At 42.7% G+C, this 18850-nt stretch overlaps 1 protein-coding gene across 1 annotated transcript in view; it reads right to left on the minus strand.

Annotated features, from left to right (window-relative positions):
* Nucleotides 1-18850, minus strand: part of SLC24A3 (solute carrier family 24 member 3) — a gene marked incomplete at its 5' end in the record, with an annotated part of 194219 nt that overhangs the window by 49549 nt on the left and 125820 nt on the right. Inside the window, 3 exons of the mRNA XM_084283606.1 lie at nucleotides 6903-7006; nucleotides 8917-9001; nucleotides 13835-13909. Coding sequence (XP_084139732.1) covers nucleotides 6903-7006; nucleotides 8917-9001; nucleotides 13835-13909 — 264 coding nt within the window. The remainder of the gene's footprint in view (nucleotides 1-6902; nucleotides 7007-8916; nucleotides 9002-13834; nucleotides 13910-18850) is intronic.

An 18850-nucleotide genomic window follows, 5' to 3' on the forward strand; every position in this document is an offset into this window, starting at 1 on the left:
GAAGGCAGTGGAAGGAGATGGAAGAATTTGTGAAGCACAAATATGAGAGTGAGAGGAAAGAAGACAAAGAGACTGAGGCTTGGATGGGACCCTGGGATAAGGTCAACCTCCCCATATCTCTCCAGGGCTATACTGTTGATTTGCAGTCATGGAAAAATCCTAACGTGAACTGTCACAACACAGGCGGAAGCCTCCATGCCTGAATCTCTGCCCTGCTATGCAGCACTCACTACCATGAAGCACTGACAAGCTTCTATTTGAAGGGCTGCATTTTATAGCATTGCAACTCTTGCAGCATTCTCTCACTTTCTTGTACCTTCTCTTTGCCAATAGAAAGCAAATAAAACAGACACAACAGTCAAACAGATGGTGTTTAGGATATGTGACTTAGCTGTACAATTGACAGATAGCATCCCAGGTATACTGACAACAAAAGAAACAGCTATAGAGACATCCGTTCTGCAGCACATTAGCATTTGGGGAAGCAAGAACAGTATTAAAGTATTTAAAGTATTTTATCTTAAAGTATTTCCATACACTAAAACCATCTATAGCTTAAAAATTGCACCTAGTGACTAGATGAAATTAGTCAAATCTTCCTCTGTGTATGTGTGTATGTGCATGTAAGACAGAATCAGAATATTACCACAGGATCCAAAAAGAAAGAAAGAAAAGCTTCTAAGGCTCACAGTCACAGTCAAGTAGGCTGCACTCAGTCATCCACATGGGTAAACTTTATCTTTCTCTCTAAGTACGATTTGGTTGGGGATTTCAAAACAAATCAGAGATTTAGTTTCTCAGCTTCCAGAGGCCCAGTTTAAGATACTGTAAAAGTCCGATTTTCAGAGTGTGCATGCTAGTTTAGAAAACCCAGCCTTTGCGTGTAGCTTTGGTTTGGCCATCCAAAAATGGAGGCAGCTTGAATCAACTGTCACTTTTTGAAAACTAGTCCTTGTGTGCCAAGGATAAAGACCTTGGGAGATTTCATTGCTCTTATCAGTGAGAACAGACAGAAAAATCCGTGCAGTTCAGAATCCTCACTAGTGACCTGCTAAGTGTCATCAACACTAATTGGAAGAGAAAATCAACCTACTTTCAGGCTACTGAAGCACACTTTCCTACTTTTCAGTAGCAAACCATGGCACTAATACTTACAATTTAGAAGAACCTCAGTTTCAAAATCAGTAAGAAGCCAACCAATTCTTAGGGTGGGATGGGTAGAGGTGTCTCTGACTTGTACTATTGTACTACATTTTAAACTTTTTTACATGTACATTTTCTGTATTGCTTAAAGACAAGCAAGGGAGACAAGAGGGTTTATAGTACTTAACACTAACAGAGATATCTTTATGGTTGCTTAAAGCAATTTTGCTTGCATTTATTAATCCTTCCCTAGAGCTTGCAACACAAAATTTCAGCTCTGGGCTAGCGCAAGACAGCTACATGATTAATCTCCCCAGTCTGTTGACATTATTCAAACCAATCCAATTTCCATCTCGACTCTGTCCATTCTGTCTGGGCCACAAAGAAAAAAGGAGCACAACAGTACATTAAAGCTGATTTTCATCTACATCAATTGTTTTTTAGCATAAGAGCAGTTCTTCAGGAGACTTACAACACTACCACAGTTATTTTGAAAACCCTAAAACAAGGCGTAACAGCAGACGGTATAAACAAGTTGTGTGGCTTTCAGACACCCATCCTGCAAGCAGATCACTGTGCAGAAATGAATTTAGCTGCAATTACTTGCAGGACTGGGGCTCTAGCTACCAAGCTGACAAATTCCTTAAAAATCCAAAATTAAAAACATAAATAAAGAAATTAAGTGGAAGATTTTCTAATTACTGCCTTGCCTGAGTGCCTCTGGCAGCCTGCTCCCAAGCTATTTTAGACCAGCTGCTAAGCATGAAACACTTCTCCCTGCTCCTCCTTTTTTCCTTTTGCACTGCATTGGCTCCTAGCAGCTGCTTCCCACTTGGGAAGTGCACAAGATACAGGGCTCGGTGTTGGACGAGCGAAGCGTGAGCAGGGGCCTGTAGTCCAAGTGGCCACAATTTCCACAGCCACTACCACCTATCTGAGCAGGCTCTGAGCATGGAGCAGGAAGCCTCCTACCTGGAAGGCAGAGATCAAAAGCAACATACATGTGTGTTGGACTGAGACGTAGCCTGAGACCTGCTGGGGGCCTGGAGCAAGGACAGCATGTGGGCACAGGGCAGAGGGTGTCTATCCCTTTTAGACTTGCTGTGCTGGATGAGGGAGCCTTGCTACAGGCCCTTTAAGGACAGGAGATTCATCCTGTAAGGAAAGCTCTTCGTTAGGCTTTAGGAGCCTCTTGGGGAAACTCTTTTTCTGCTGCAATTACAAAGCAAGGGCCATGTGGTCCTCTGGCCACAAGCCACTTGCAGGCAGAGTAAGGGCTGTGCAAGATGTGTCGCAGGCTCCAGCATGAACTGCCTGCGAGGTACACCATGTATCCAGCTGGTGGAGGACATCAAACCAACAGAAAATGTGATTGCCTTGGCTCTCAGGCAGGCTCCTGTGCTTACCAAGGTGCCTCCCCAGGATGGATGAGGTTAGCTGGGAGGAATCAGACCAAACAGCCACAGGAAAGAGGACTGGGGAGAGGAGAAGAGACATAGACCTCTGTGGGACTTGGGGAAAGACAGGCACTTGAGGAACAGGTATAGGGTGGATCAATGATCTGGGGGGGAAGCTGGAGAAAGTTCTTCTCTTGAGCCTCAAGAAATGATAGAGGGGGAACAGAGAGACAGATCACACAGAAAGAAACCTGGAGTAGCTGGTTGCTTAGCAGAAACATGATTATACTAGTGAAACCAAATACTACATGTGACATGATGAGGTATGTAAGTCACTTGCTAATTCAGACAAGAATAGTCCTAGAGATGAAACCTTGGTTCATGATGACTGAGGTGTTTAGTGCATGCCTTGTAGAAAGTAGAGCATATGTTGGGACCTTGGAGAAGAAAAGGGTTTCACACTGCTAAAGCAGCTGAAAGCTCACTGGGAGAGCTGAGCTATGAGCAGCCACTGCCACCACACTCAGCCCAGCAAGGAAACCCTTGAGCAACACTGAGCTGGAGCAGCAGGAGCAATGGCAGCAGCATCCAGAGCCAGAGGGAGCTGCTCTTTGAGCAAAGGAAACGCCACAGGATGCTATAGGTTCAGCAAGAAAAACAGACCCATGCCAACTCTAATTGGCACCTAAAATGACAAATTTTTATTTTGTCTTTAATCTCTCTGTGCTTTGTTTCCCCATCTTTAAAACACCTCTTCATCTCACAGAGGTTTGGGGAAAATTAATTAATTGTTTATCAACTGCTCAGATACAATAGCAATGAGATCAGCAGAAGTTCAAGAGGAAATTAATAATTCTGCCTCTGGAACGGGGTTTGAATAGAGCCTGGTAAATAAGGCAGAAGGGCACACACTGAATAATGAAGAGAAAACAAAATAATGAATAGCTGCTCATTAAAGTGAGCAAAGTCCATTCTGTGCACTGAAGGAGGCAGAGAGCCTGTGGAGAAACCAGCATGCGATCATGTAATTAAAGACCATATAATAATGCATACATGGTGTGTGTGGGGGGGAAATTAAGGTTGTGCAAGAAACCTTAATGCTGCTATTTCATAACCTTTCAGTGTTTGACTTTCAACCTTAATAATGCTCTTTTAATGCAGTTTTTAGGTGCATAGTGTCATACAGAGGTGTGGGCACCATACTTTCCAGTTCCAGCAGTGGGATGTCTATTCTGATTTACTGAGAATCGTGCACTTACTAGCCATTAAAGGCTTAGAAAAATAATCAGAGTTGGTGTTCAAGTAAATGCATACCAACTTTTTGGGGCTGCATATTTCTTTTTTTTTTCTTTTTTTTTTTTTTTTTTACAACAAGATACATGTAGCCAAACCCAGTATTTTCTTAAGCCAAAGAATAACATGTACAACATAGCACATGCAGACTACAGCCTAATGTAAAAATAAAACATATCCTGGATAGAGATATTTTTGAATTCATTTTTTTACTGGTCAAAAAAATAGGCTTTCCTATTCTACTGAATAGTTCTGCAAAAAAGAGTGTTTACAGAAATGCTAAAGATGTCCCCTACAAGCTTTAGCTCTGGGTCTTCCAGACCATGAGCATTTCGCACTTCCAAGCACTCTGCCACCCATCAATCACCCTATAATCTGGATCCAGCACAGAGATATTTCTCCGAGCTCCATGCCACACACCGTGAGTGAGGACAAAGCAGCACTGCCACGGTGTTTAGTGGAAGAAGAACAGACACAGGGGGGCGCATCAACCTTTCTGGTCTACCCTGGCAATTCTGAGCAATCACCACCCAACTGCAGAGCATTCAATGACAGGTTTTAAGGAACGTGAAGGACACCTAAGCACCATTGGATTGGAACTGCATGGGATTAATTCTCCACTTATCCCACTTCACCTGACAAAACTGAAAGCATTCCAGCCTCAAGCAGAGGTGCTTTAACACAGCTTTCTAGGATGATGGGAGTCCCAGAAAACTGTGTCTTTGTGAGCCTTCGGGCAGGCTCAGAAGACAGCAAATTCTGGCTGGTAAATCCCTGCCCACTGACGCACTGGTCCCACGTGAAAAACAGAGGACTCTGTCTGCTGACTTCTCAGATCTGAGCTCTGAAGAGAAAACCCTACCCTGCCTGAGCTGGAGCACAGCAAGCAGCTGAGACCAACAACCTGCTCCAGACTCACCTGGCCATTACAAGGCAACTCAAATCCGTCATCCAGGTCCATTAATTATGTTAGAACATGTATAGAGAAATTACTGATAAAAAAATCCTCTCAGTAATAACAAAACATGCACTGAATCACACCAATAAAAGCAAATGACTTTTTGATGAAGCATTGGGAGTGGAAAAACTGAAGATCACAAAATAAAACAGACAGTTTTTGTCAGTATCAGAATTATTTAAACTGAGGTTTCCTATTTGCTCACTTAAATCATGATTCCAAACAGTGATTTAAATTATTCCAATTCTCACAAATCCATTCCAGGTTAAACTGCACCAAACAAGCAAAATGACCTGATGAAATCACACAACCATCACTAGTGGAACCAGGGAAAAACAAAATCAGGATAAACCAGTCCAAATCTCAATTCTCTGAAAAAGGACTCACAGACCGTGCGTGGGATGATTAGGACAGCCAATCCTTTTCTGAACTTCTGAAAGATATCATGCCTGGAAGACTGAAGGCATTTACGAGAACATTTTGGCTGTGTTGTGCCCTCCAGAAACAAACACCTCCCATCCGCCAACAAAGATGACTGACATCCTCTGTCAACTCCCAAACTCCATCAAGCCTTTTCCACTAAAAGCTGTTATTTGTAGCTAGTTTTTTTTTTTATCATGTTTCGGGCTTGCAGTTAATATTGTCAAGAACAAAAACTGGAAGAATTAGCTCCTCTGTCATCGTGCTAAACAGTTAATCTTCTTCATTTGATTGAAAAAAGCAACCTGAGGAGACAGTCCTACTGATTACAGGAGAATACCTCTGGGGAACACAGCTTCAAGCACTGGGAAAGCTTCGGTAATTAAAAACTAGCCTGAATAAATTAGGCTTTCACAGTAAGAGTTACAGCAGAATGACTAATGTATTGAGCAAGTGTGTGTAGCTTTCAGCTGTATGTTCCCATACAAATCAGGGAGCCCAAATGGCTTAAAAGTACCTCTGTGGATTCTTCCCCAAGCCTCCCCATAATGAAAATGTTTATCTTCATCCTGAAAAACTTCATGGTTAAGGCAAATAAAAATGGATTATGAAATTTCCTGGGAAAGCCTGAGCTCTCTGCTTGTTTTCTTGACCAAGTCATAGAGGCCCCTCCTTTTAGGCTTTTCTTCCAGAGCTAGTTATCCTTTTGCTCTTTATTGATTCCGTTATCCTGCCTAACCTCTTTGCAAAAGAAGTCTGTACAGTAAGATTTCAAAGAACATTTTACAAGATAATAAAAATACTGGGCATGTTGGCAAGTGCTAAGGTGAATGCAGATTTAGATGTTTAATTATACAGAGTCAATCATGCCTGCAAATCAGACAGCAGCTCAGATCTCACAACTTAATTACTTTAATTTCAGATGAATAACTCGTTGTCATATTTAGTTTGACACACCGGAAAACAGTTAGAAATTATACTAGGGGTGGACAGCCTTACTGCTAGTAAGGTAAGATTTCTTGCATCCTTGGTATTATTCAAAATCTGACTGGACAAAGCCCTGAACAACCAGATCCAACTCTGAAATTAGCCCTGATTTGAGTTGGGGCTGGTGGGGTGGTCAGGGGCTCTAGATCAGAGACCTCCATGGGTCTCTTCCCATGTAAACCATCCTGTGAATCTGAGGACATAAATAAAAGTTAAACTACAAGCAAAGAGTGAATCTTTCTTGTATAATTTCCTAAGTCAAGTCAGTTGCCAACAACATCTCTCACACAAAAGGCAGCATCAAATATGATGCTCCAGAAGTGTCATGATTCCTTTGGAGGCATCTTTCACAGTTCATTGAACTGCATTTTTACCAGCCAGGGGCACACACATTTTCTGGCTCCTTTGGTCTAAAAGAACCAGATACAAACATCACAACACATCTTTCAATAGCTAGCAAGAGGATCTGTTAAATAACCATCCATTATTCCTTTGACCACTCACATGTCTTGGGCAGCTTAAAACATCCAAGCTGACATTTGCTATTCTGCCTTTCATTTCAAAAAATGCAAGAGGAACAGTATAGGACTCTATTAAAAGAACAAAACCAGAGAACTTTGTGGCAAGGTTGTGAACCTGGCAACTGATTTCACAGTAGAGCCAAGGCATGCAATAACTGTTAGGAATCATTAAATGTCTCTTACCTGTCCTGCAAAAAGTCCACACACACCAATAATACAGAGAATGTTAAATACAGCAGAGCCTACAATGGTTCCAACGCCTACATCTCCTTTTGTGATAAAAACACCTGAAAAACAAGTTCAAGGCAAGCTGTGTAAATTGGAAAGTACAGAGTTTTTCCTCTAAAATTGCCCCATTAATGAATATAAAGGCATGCACCAGTTCTGTTATTTTTACTCATATTTAATAGGACAACTTGCACAGAAAGGTACTAGGGTGAATAAAGGTGGTAGAACTTGCTGTGGGAATTCAGATGTATTGTCTAATGAAAACCAAATGCCTTAGACATTTCTAAGTCACCAACCTCCTGGTCTTGCAAACCAATGTTATGGCAATATACATTACAAAAGACAGTAAGCTCCATGAGAGCATCTTATAGGACACAAATCTGGAAGAAACTATCTCCTGTAAGGCACCTCCTTACCAGTGCTCTGCTCTTCCCCATATCCCCACCCCTACTGACTACAACAATAAGGGAAGTAGGAGCATGAACTGGAATAGAATCAGAAATGTCTGGCCTCTTGTTATTTGCAAGCTGAAAATGATGTTGCTCAGAATAGGTTATGGGGCTATGTTACAAGCTCCTTTCAGAGCTCTTCTGTCAGATTTGGTTAAAATTGGCCAAGGAGGTTAATGGTGAGGGAGAAGGGAGATGAACTGACAGACACATGCATTGTGGTACTGCATAAAATTTTTTTCTTAGAAAGTCAGCCTAAAAATAACACTCCATCTCCTGCTAGTTGTCAGTCTGTTTAAATTCACCACTTGCTTTTAAGTTTCCAGCAGTATTTTTCTGGCCAGTGCAGTTTAGATTTTTTTTCTCCACTTTTCCCTTCTCTGAGAAATGTGTTATCCAGAAGTAGGCATGCCCCAAATGACATTCAGTATCTGCTGGATTACACCACAGAAAGATTTTTAGGGCTTCTCTGAGCTGCCTGAAGGAGTCTGATTTTATTTTCGCCTTGCTGGTGTGCAAGCCCAACTGCATAGGCTTCCATTTTAGCTTCCTAGGTTCTGAGGCTTTGATCATCTCTCTCTGCAGAGTATGCAGCTTGGTGTGAATTAATTTGTGCTCTGCCTCTGGTAGATGTGACTGAAATAGAAGGATCTTCTAGAGAAAGTATCTAAGCTCAGAAGAGTTCAATCACTTCTCCTCAGTGACGGAGAGGCCACCTTAACCTCCCATCTATTGTTCTAAAGATTACCTACCACTGGAGATGAGGGTGTATAATACTGCAAGAACACTTTCACCTCTACACCTGTTAGTATACATACAGAATCATAGCAGCTCTCTTGACTGAAGTCCCCTCATAGCTCAAGGCTGTTGAAAGAACACGCGAGTCTCTTCAAGCTACACACACCCAAGTACTGCTGAATCTCTTGATCACACTTCCCATAAGCAGAGAGCTGCAATGGTAGTGCAATGTTCTCACCAACCTGTTGCTGTGAATAAGGGTCTCAAATTCTCTTTTCCTCCTGCTGTGGCTTTCCCTGAAGTAAGCAGTGTTAGACAACTAACTACAGCAGAGGTGATGGCAGAGAATGTCCATCTCAGGACACTGAGAGTTTGCCTGGGGACCAACCCAGGATACTGAAGGCACTAAGCTGTAGAGGTGGTGCAGCAAACAGCATAGGAAGGTGAATAGGAAAGCTGCACATGCAGAGATCAGTGCTCTGCAGTTTGGCAGTGCTACAGCAAGGGAAGGCTAATAGATAGTTAAAGTGAGCTGCCTGCATTTCTGACCTTGGTTTGACTGGTCAAATTGAACTACTTCCAGCATAGCTCTGTTGTGAAATAACGGTACATTTTTTAAAACTCTTCATCTACTGAGGATTTCCCACAATTAATCCTGTGAGTGTCCATGAGGAAAGGGGTCAGGCATTATGACAAACATTATAGGTGCTTAGTAATCCCATTTCAACTCTGAAAAACACTGAGGGAAAAGAGGAGGTTTCAAGAAGCAGCAGGTTAGTTACCTATGACAGATGTAAACAACTCAGGAGCGGAGCTGCCAGCTGCCATGAAAGTTGCCCCAGCCACATCTTCGCTAAGATGCAAGCGCTGCAGAAAAACACATCAGAGTTACTGATTACAACACTGACAGATCAATGGAATTCAACTAGAAACATTACACTGTCTGCAAAGAGTGGGAAAGTGCCAGTATACATTTAAAAGTTAAGCATGGGGGAGAAAGTCATCAAAGGCATATATACAAGTTGTGATATACACAGTTTATCTCATCTACTTTGGCCTGTAATGGGCAGAGCTGGAGCTCAGGCTCAGTCCAACCCCTGACCTTCTTCCCTGAATACCATTTCAGCCTTGTGAGATTTAACCTCTCCTCACATCCCTTTCGCATAGGTCATCATCAAGATACTTACCTCCTATGGCCTTCCACTAGATGTGCCCAGGGACTGTTCTTATTTAAAACAGTGATTTCTGGAAGGAAAAGGACCCTCTACTCCGGAATTTTTGACATATGCTGTTTCCAAAGATTTACTTGGTTAATTGCTTCCTTTATGTTTTCTGCATTCCCCCTGCTCCATCTGTACAAGTTACTGTTCAGCAAATGTGACAAAGCTGTTAAAGACCACATGACTTTTTGGCACCTTCCACAGTTTAATATGAGTAGCTAAAAAAAGCCACCCCGTGCCATACGGTCATAAATTGCTGAGTTGTTACTACACAAAGCTGGCTTACTCACATGCGTGCAAGTCAGCGGCTGCCATTTTACAAGCAAGGGGAAGAGAGCTGAAAGTGGTGGAAATATTTCCCTAGCAGAACCGATGGTTTGAAACATCACAGCCAACCTGACAGGCCAGAGGAAGCCTTCCTCTCCCCTCTGCCTTTCTCAGCTACGCAGGGTTTCTCTGAAGGTCTTTCATTATTAAAGTATATTTGCAGAGACAAGGCTGCTCCCAAACATTGCAGGAATCCCTCATCTCCAATCTTACCTTGATTGAAGATCCCATCATGGATACTTTAAGCTTGTAGGAAAACTTAACTCTGCCCACTGACCATACTCACATAATAAAGAATTGTGTGTATGCTTCAGGGACAAGTGAAAAGAACTGCCCTAATCAGGAATGCTTTTTAAACAGGAGACCACTGCATTGCTACACTGTTATAAAAGCTTGTGGAACCTGATAAAACATGGCTTTATGGAGGATGATTTTAGATAGATTAAAACTATTCTAAAAGAAACTCATAGCAACAGAAGTAGATTCCCACAGACTGAATTCTTCTGCAGAGTTCTCAACGGATGTACATAAATGGTCACCCTACAGTAATCAATCCACACCTAGATGGTATCTTTTGAAAAGAACACCAGTAAAAGAAACCATCAGTGTTTTCTGTGGGGATGGTTAAACTTAAAGCCATCATAAATTCCCTTGAGGATAATTTATTGCAATACATATGATGATTAAGCTAATATAATAGACCAGAAAATACTGCCCACTGCACGGAGTCAAAAACATATTCTCTGGTATTTGTAGACTGCATTTGCAGTTGACTTTACAATGTTAGTTTTGTCATGTAAACACATTGACACATTGTAATACCAATAACAGAGAGTAAGTGGACAAATATAAGTACAAATTGTTTTAGAAAACAAATGAAAGTCAGGGATTTGGTTGCAAGTACATCTGAACTAAGACAGAACATGAATATCTATCATAGCAAGTGTTCTTGAACAAATTCTAATCTCTATGCACATATTTGGGAGTATAAATGCCTAGTTGATTTAACTTAACAACCAGTTTCCAAACTAGATGGAGCTAAGCCAGAAAAGGGGCAGGGATCAAACCTTCCCCTTCCTAGAAAAACAGGCAAGAGCAACTACTACCAAAGAACTACAGAGGCCTTTGCAAAGTGATTTCCCATACAAAATCATTTTGTATGATTTTCCCAAAAGCATTTTCCCATACATTCTTGAGTGCTAACATCAAGGACCAACCATGAAAAGCTGGATGTTTTGAAGGTGAGCTGCTCTGGACTGATAAAATGAAAAGTTGGTTGGAGCAGGAAACAAGAATGCTTATGTCTTTTGCTATCATGTAATTGCAGAACTGCTCAATTATACATAAAATACATAAATAACAAGACAAAGGTCAGCTACGGGGTTGGGTGGTTTGTTTGTTTGTTTTGTGTGTGTGTGTGTGTGTGTATTTTTCTGGGAGAAAATGAAGTCGGAGCAATAGAAAAAATAAAATTCTGATACGCTTATATGACCCATTTTGATAATCTCTAAAGACACAGTATCTTTCTTCTGAACAGTAACTTCTTAACAGAAGTATGCCAGACATACTATTCTATTGCTATGCTTTTTTTCTTTCACACACAATTAGGTAAAGCTTATTATCACCTCATTTTACTGGTGGTGTTGGGTAACACAGTGGTTCATAACTGTCAAAGCATATGAAGAGTTGTTCCACAACACTGAGACAATAACAAATGAAGATATAGTCAACTGAAAGTGGCCTTCTAGGAACAGGGGGTTGTAAATATTACATTAAAGTCACATGGGGAGGGTGTTTGCTTTTTGGACATTAGATGCCCATGCAAAACCAAACACTCTGAAAACTTGTTAGGAGAACAACGGTGCTGTAACTTCTGCCACTTGCACCTTTATCACTGACAAGTGTTTAAGCCTACAGACCTTCTGTAGAGAGAGCCTAGAGAGGCTAATGATGGTAAAAGGAGAGGGACTCCTCCAGTCTCTGAACCTCTGATTTATAACTAAGTGCACCACCGGCAAAGTTAGGAACTGTGAACACTGTATATGGTGTTTCCTATCACTACTTGTAAATGCAGCTGAGAAAAAACGTTTCTATTGACCAGTGCAGGAAACAGAGGTACCGAAAAGTGACATAGCTGATCCTAGGCCACATAGGAGAGTCAGTGGCAGAGTTATTACAGGAGCTAGCTCTCTCTAGACCCAGACCAGACCTCTGTTGTAAGCAAGGCCACATGATCAAAATGTATGTGTAGATGGGATCTAATGAGTGCTCAGTAGGGAAGAAAAATAATTTCCCACAATCTTCTGGCTCTATCTGTCTCTCTGCACAGCAGGCCTATAGATGGCACCCCAAAATGCAAGCCTGTCCTGGACATTACCTCCTCAGCTCAGGTTTCATCCATCTACAGTGGCCTGAGCTGGCCTTCTGGACCCAAGTTTCCTGGCAGGGCTTCCTTGCTCTGGAGAGGGGAGATTAAATAACTCAGCATGTCTTCATCTCCAGCATCCTAAATCCCCACTTTCACAACCCTGTCTACTTTCCTGGTAACACCAGGCTCCCTTCCCCTAATCTCATAAACTGGCTGTATTCAGATTCAGCCTAGATTCTCCTAGAGAGCTCAGGAACTTCTCAGGACAGAACATCCTGCCACATGTCATCATCTGTCAGTCACCTGAGTATTTATGCACCAAAGTAGTGGGAGTTCCTCGGGACTTATTTTTGATGAAGAAAACCAGGCAGTGTGGTAGAGTGCTGAACTACAAATATCAAGTTACTTTAGAGTCAGATTCTATTAGAGCTGTCATCACAAATGATTTCTCCTGTCATCTCCCATGCCCCTTCTTTAGTCCCAGTTACAGCTGTGCTGAGCGACACTTACTAGCGGGCAGACCAGCAGGCATCTCCTCCAGATGACGGAGATGTCATGCTGGCAAGAATGAACCATATTGTCTAGACGCAGCAGAGATTTCTTTGTCTGAGATTGACACTGGGGAGGGCTTGCTTCATGTGTCACTTCAGGCACATGGTCTATGTTTTTCCTGCTGCTGTCTGAGCTGATTCAGGCTGACACAGTCCCTGTCTCCTAAAATTTCTGCACACCAGCCTTAGGAAAAGAAGGATGGAGCTCCTTGCAGTTGCTGGAAGTGCTGAAGATTGTCTTTACAGCTGACCTGAACCTAACGCTCTGCAGCATCCTGAATCTAAACCAAGCCTTCATTTCTGTCCAAAGCCAAGGCAGTCAAGCCCAGCTCCGCAGCAAGTCAGCTCAAAGCAGGCCTACCTTGGCTGGGCAGCGGGAGGGAGGTACAGTTCCCTGGTCCCATGGGCAGTGTGGGGCAGGACGCTGCTTTCAGGCCACCGGCTAGGAGCTCTGCACCTCTCCCTTCGTCTGCATTTTTACCAATGCATCTAAATTCTCTCGTGCATTCTTTTCTTTCCAAGTCTGATGCTTGGGAGGTTTCTAAGTTTTAAGTTAATGCTGTATGAAACTCAGAAACACCCCGTAGATCAGTATTTCCTTGCAAAAGTCAACAGATAAAATGTTATTAGCCTCCAAGTCATGGGAGAACTGAGTACCATGCCCAAAGTCATAACTGAACTGAACTGCCGCTCCTTACGGGCAACGCACACCTTCACAACCCTCTCCCAGCCCCTAATGGTTGGACCTTACCTCCAGGGCACGGTTCCATCCACAGAGGGGGCAGAGCACAGGACAAGCTAGCAGGCTCTGCTGGGCTCACCGCCTGGAAACCTGCACTGCAGCCAGCATTGTCACAGGAGCCTGCAGGGTCAGGGGGAGGTGGAGTTTGCGAATCACTGCTACAGAGAATGTGCTTTTCCTATGTTATACATGGTCTCCGTTTTTCAAGAAGAAGTAAGATGCATACATAGGCAGTGTTATTTAAGAGGAGACTGCTAATTTTATGAGGGAATATCAACCAAGTTCACCCACCAGGAGACATGCAGCACATCTCCTGCAAGCGAGAACTATGAAGCTGAGCCAACTCACACAGCCAGTGCTGAGCAAGTAAACAAAAAGCATGGGGAACAGTCTAAGACAAGAGTAAATACACCATCATCACACGTTCAGGCTCTCAAGGAGAACTGCTGCCAAAACAGCACACAAACTCACGTACAAATTTCTAACACTTACTTCACAAATCTTTTCCAATGAAGGGACGAAGAAATCATCGCAGACAATTGCTAAAGCATAAAACATATACATGGCCTGCAAAAGAGAAAAGAAAATGTTGAGTTTGGAGACTGTCAAGCAAAGAAACTGAACTGCAGTGTCCCAACTTATCTTAGTCTTGTTTTGATATACATTTGTAAAAAAGTTTTCTCTTGTAAGAAAACTTCATGGGGCCCTCTGGGATTTAACAGAAAGATCATTAAGTATTTAGATAAAAGTTCTATCAAGCTATCAGAAACTGCCAGCACTTTATCATAAAGACATTTAAAAAAAATAATCTCTGCATATTACTTAATTGCCCTTAACTTTTCTCTCTGTTGTGTAGTGCAAAGCTTTTTTATTATTATATTCTGTGAAAATCTGGATTATTGAGGAGCAGCAGCTTTTGAAATACTAGTGTTCTGAAAAAAAAGAGGAAAGGAGCTTGTTTTCTGCATGTTATCTGGGACAAACTAGCAGAGTTTTAAAGCCAAGTGTTCTGCACAACAGGGGAAGTGGGAGAGAAGAGAGCACAACTGTACCCTTGGACGACCTGTAAGACAGGCCAGCACTTGTCCTTTACAGCACTCCTTGGTACGAGGCATGCAGCATATCTATTTCATTTGGCATTCCCATGAGGAACCAGAAACAATCTATCTGCGCATGCTGCCAAAAAAACTGTTGCAAGAGATGCTACCTCACCATCTTGGCTCTCATTCCTAGCAGACTATGGTATCAGCAAAGGTTTATTTATTGCTGCATGCATGTAAAAGCACATGTATGTGAGAGATCCTTAAATTGTATGCATGTAAACAGAGAGGTGAGGCCCCGGACATAAGCCTGGAACAGACTGCGCAGCAGCAGCCAGATATGTCTGGAACAAGGAGTATGAAGGGCTGTGCATGGTGAGGCAGGAGAAATGGACACCTGAGCTCCTTCTTCATTCCCCTGCTGTGATCTCACCGCCCACTTCTGGTAGAGAAGCGCCCCGCTAGGAGCTGCACCCCGTGCACACAGCCCTTCGTTGCAACCCATTTCTGATGTCATTACAATTTTCCAGGTTTAAACACCCACTCCCCACCAAAAAAAAATAAAAACAAACTTGCTAGAACATAATTATTTAATTATTACTCTACTGCAAAAAATCAATAATTTCTACGAAAATCTCTGCCAAACAATCTTTTCAAGCTCAAAAACAATCCAAATATACTTGTTCAGTATTAGAGATAGGAATTTCATCACAATGGATGATTTTAACGCCAATTTGAAGATTCAGAGCTGGACAGTTAATTAGGTAAAGGAAGCAAATGCCTCACAAACCTTGTGCAAAGGAAGCATGATCAGAAGCAGCCTCTGAGAGTTAAGTGACCAAGTCCCATTGAAATACAATGGATAGCAGGTGCCCAACTTCAGCCTGGATTTTTTAATCTGCTAATCATATTAATCTGCCTGGGCCATGCTGTCATTTTCCTTTCCCAAACGCACAGCAATGCCTTTCAAGAGCACTAATCTGTACACCATCATCCCTCTAAATTGAGTGCACTCTCTGTATTTGATATAATCTACAGTCACAGAGTGCTGGGCATCATATGGTTCCTTGGGATTCCTGCAATCTGCTATGGTTGTGATAGCCAAATTCTCCCGAACAAAGACAGGTAGATAGAAAACAGACAGCCAAAAGCAGACAGCATGCCCCCCCACCCAGTTCCCACACCCTCTGCCAGATCAGGTCATTTCAACATCTACCTCAATATATGGTGCACAGTCTTCTTCTCCTCTGTGCTCCTACTATTTTTTCAGATCATGCAGAACTCCTGCACACTACGTGGTATGCTGCAGGTAGCTTCAGCCTGGACAGAAACCAGATGCCAGGTGTCCATCAGTTTAAGTTCAGGCAAATGTTTCTGAGAGTTTTTAAATGAGTGCTCAAATGATGTGACAGGTGGTTTTGCATCATCTCCAATGTTAACGATAGCAGGAAAGCATACCCATGTCCCAATAACCATACATGTGTAAAAAAAGCTACATTTCATGGCATTCTAATGATTTTTAGAGTGTACAATCACAAGCCAAAAAGGTGACAATGGAATTTTCTTTTGTCCACTCCGTCTTACGCATTTGTAGGATCAGGTACAAGAGAAAAGCTAAAAAAGGGGGACTGAAATCAGGAAGGAGTGGAAAAAATGAATGTGAAGAAACTACCACCACACTTTCTCTAATCCTTTTGGAGGTGCTGGGGAACACCAAGCTGCCATGCCTGCTGAAAGCACTAACCAAAGCCTGCTAAATCAGGAAGACTGCTGTGGGCGACTTCAGCAAGTTTTACACCAGGCTGACAGAACAGATCAGGCTGAACCCATACTGACTTCAGCATTTATTTTTAATGACCTCATTGTTGTCACAATTCTGGTTATGGCTGGGAGTCTTTCCTAATTTAATTGGCTTGAATGCAATACAGGATAAGGAGTCCAAATCTATGGAGTATCTTGTGAGAAAACAACTTGGTTCACAAGCTAAAATACTGGCAATTACCTTTGGCAAGTGAACACGTGATGACAACATTGCTTCCTTGAAAGTGTTTTTGTTTGTTTGTTTTTTAACAAACAAAAATAAAGCTTAGAGTTTGGGCCAGCAGGAACACACACAAAAAATTAAATTTTATCGCAAGTCAGATTTGTAAAGATATAGGTCAGACAGCAGTCCAGGCTACTTAATGTGGAAAGAAGGAAGAGAGCCAGCATCAGGGCAAGCAACTCTGTTCCATATGTCAAATATGGACAAACGCAAACAGCATGGCTTTAAGCTTTTGCAGCCAATTAGGTGGTTTGAGCTTCCACCCAAGTTCAGCTGTGGCTCTGTTACTGTGCCAACTGCTTGCTCCTCTGCTGGCCAGCCTCTCTCAGCTTCATGTGACTATGTGGTGCTCCCAGCTGGCATATACAGGCACACCTGCACTCACCTGGGGTGCGGGGTGACGCCAAGCCACTGCCTCCCTGTTCCAGCCAGCACTGGTGGCACCTAGGAGCACTCACCCAGACTGTGTCTGTGATGACACTGGATGACACAGGGAGGTGAGCACTGAAGTGCCAGCTGTACGTTAATGAACTTACCTCTTTCCCCTACAAGCAAAGGGGCAAACCCCCACAGCTTCCCTAAATCCTAAACACAACTAGGGCTTCAGTGACCCAGCTGGTTGTGAACCTGGCTGGGCAGTGCCAAAGGAAGAATTCACATTGCAAAGAAGGTGAAACCAATGTGAATCCAAGGGGTCGCATTGCCTCAGCCTTCAACAAACACAAGCAAGCTTCATATGGCTCAGGAAGGCAGCAGGGCAGCACTGCTGAAGTCAGCTCCACCTGCACGCAGCTACTGGGGACAAAGGCAGGGCCTGAAGGAATGTGGATGGGCTGGGGTAGAGCTGAGGCGAGAGGTGTAATGGCAATGGAGTGAGATGATGGGGAGGACAAGAAGTACGTCTCAACCCCAAGCACTGCTTGGTCGCATTCAGCTAAAGTGAAGACATTAAAATCTTTGAATAGGCAACCTTCTTAAAAGACACTTCTCCTCCACAAAAGGCCATTAAAAAAATGATGGAAATATAATGACCCTGTATTAAAAGATTATAAATTCCAGATTAAGTATTACATTAGGATTGGTTTTTAAATGATGCTTCAAATAAACAAGCATCAGAGAAGTAATTGCAATCTCTACGTGAAAGTAGATTAAACATCTTACTTGAAAAACGTATTCTGCTGCTCAGGACATTGGTGATTATTGCTCACATTTGTCCAGCATCCCTTTGAATTTCCTGCACCAGTCTCCATCCTTGCATTAGAGCCTCCTTTACTGAGCGAAAGCCAGAAACGTTCCACAGGAACGTCTAAGTGCTGTAGGAGGCAGCAGCTTCACTCCGAGAGTAGGGGGGTATCAAAAGGAAACAAGAAAATTTTGGTCAGTATGATATGGAATTATGCTGAGCACCTCTTCAATCACAGCCAAATATATTTTAGGGCACTGTGGTACAGGAACACAGAGGGTTTAGAGGGTAATGAGGTAGCAATGAGGCAGTTCAGCAGATGTTTGGAGAACACTCTCCTAAGCCAGAGATGCTGCTGTGGACAGACTGAAGGTGCCTGTCAGATGATTTACAGAATGGGAGCAAAAGCCTTGGGATGAGCAGTGGTGAAAGCGCCCTCCTGACTCCTCCTGGCAGCTGAGCTATGCCAAGGGACAGAGGATGAAGGACTTGTCCTGGCTCACAGCTCATCCCTTCCACTCCCATCCAAGCCCCATATGACTGCAAGCTCTGTCAGCCACGTGCCAAGTCACCTTCCAGCTGAAGGATCGAACCACGCTAGCCTTATTATCCAACCCTCCCCAAGCAGCCAGTGCTAGCAGCCATTGCCCACCCCAACACAATTCCATCTCTGTTCCATCCAATGGGTGCTGAAAAGGCAAGGATGGACTTCCAGCCTGAAGCAGCATTAAATTGAAGAAAAGCTGTATATATTTTCCAGACACAGCACATGATTGGAGGTACCAAGCACAGGTCCCATACCTACAAGGCTCAGATACATACTTACCTTTCTACTTAAAAGTTTGTTCTCAACAGTTAAAGATGTCACAACTGAGAGATATTCATCCCTACTTTATTTTGGGAAATCTGCTTTATATCACTTTACTTTATGAAATAATCAGGACAGCTTACACAGACTTGGCCTATATAAGGATCTATTCTGTTTCACTTTTTTTTTTTTTTTTTGGTAGCCTGTCTATCATTAAACTAGTATCTGTACATAATTCTTGTTCATAATTTTCCTATATTATAATGATCAGGCTGAATTTAGGATCAATTTAGCTACAGATCTAGAGATTACTCTAAATACTCATCCTCAGTAAAGGAATCAAGTTTGACAGAAAACATCACAAGCAGAGCACCACTGTGTCACTGTTCTTGTAGCTCAAACTTCAGGTCTTTTGTGTCCCCCAATACTAGTT

The sequence above is a fragment of the Netta rufina genome (genome assembly GCF_964035555.1).
Source record: "Netta rufina genome assembly, chromosome: 3".
NCBI lineage: Eukaryota > Metazoa > Chordata > Aves > Anseriformes > Anatidae > Netta > Netta rufina.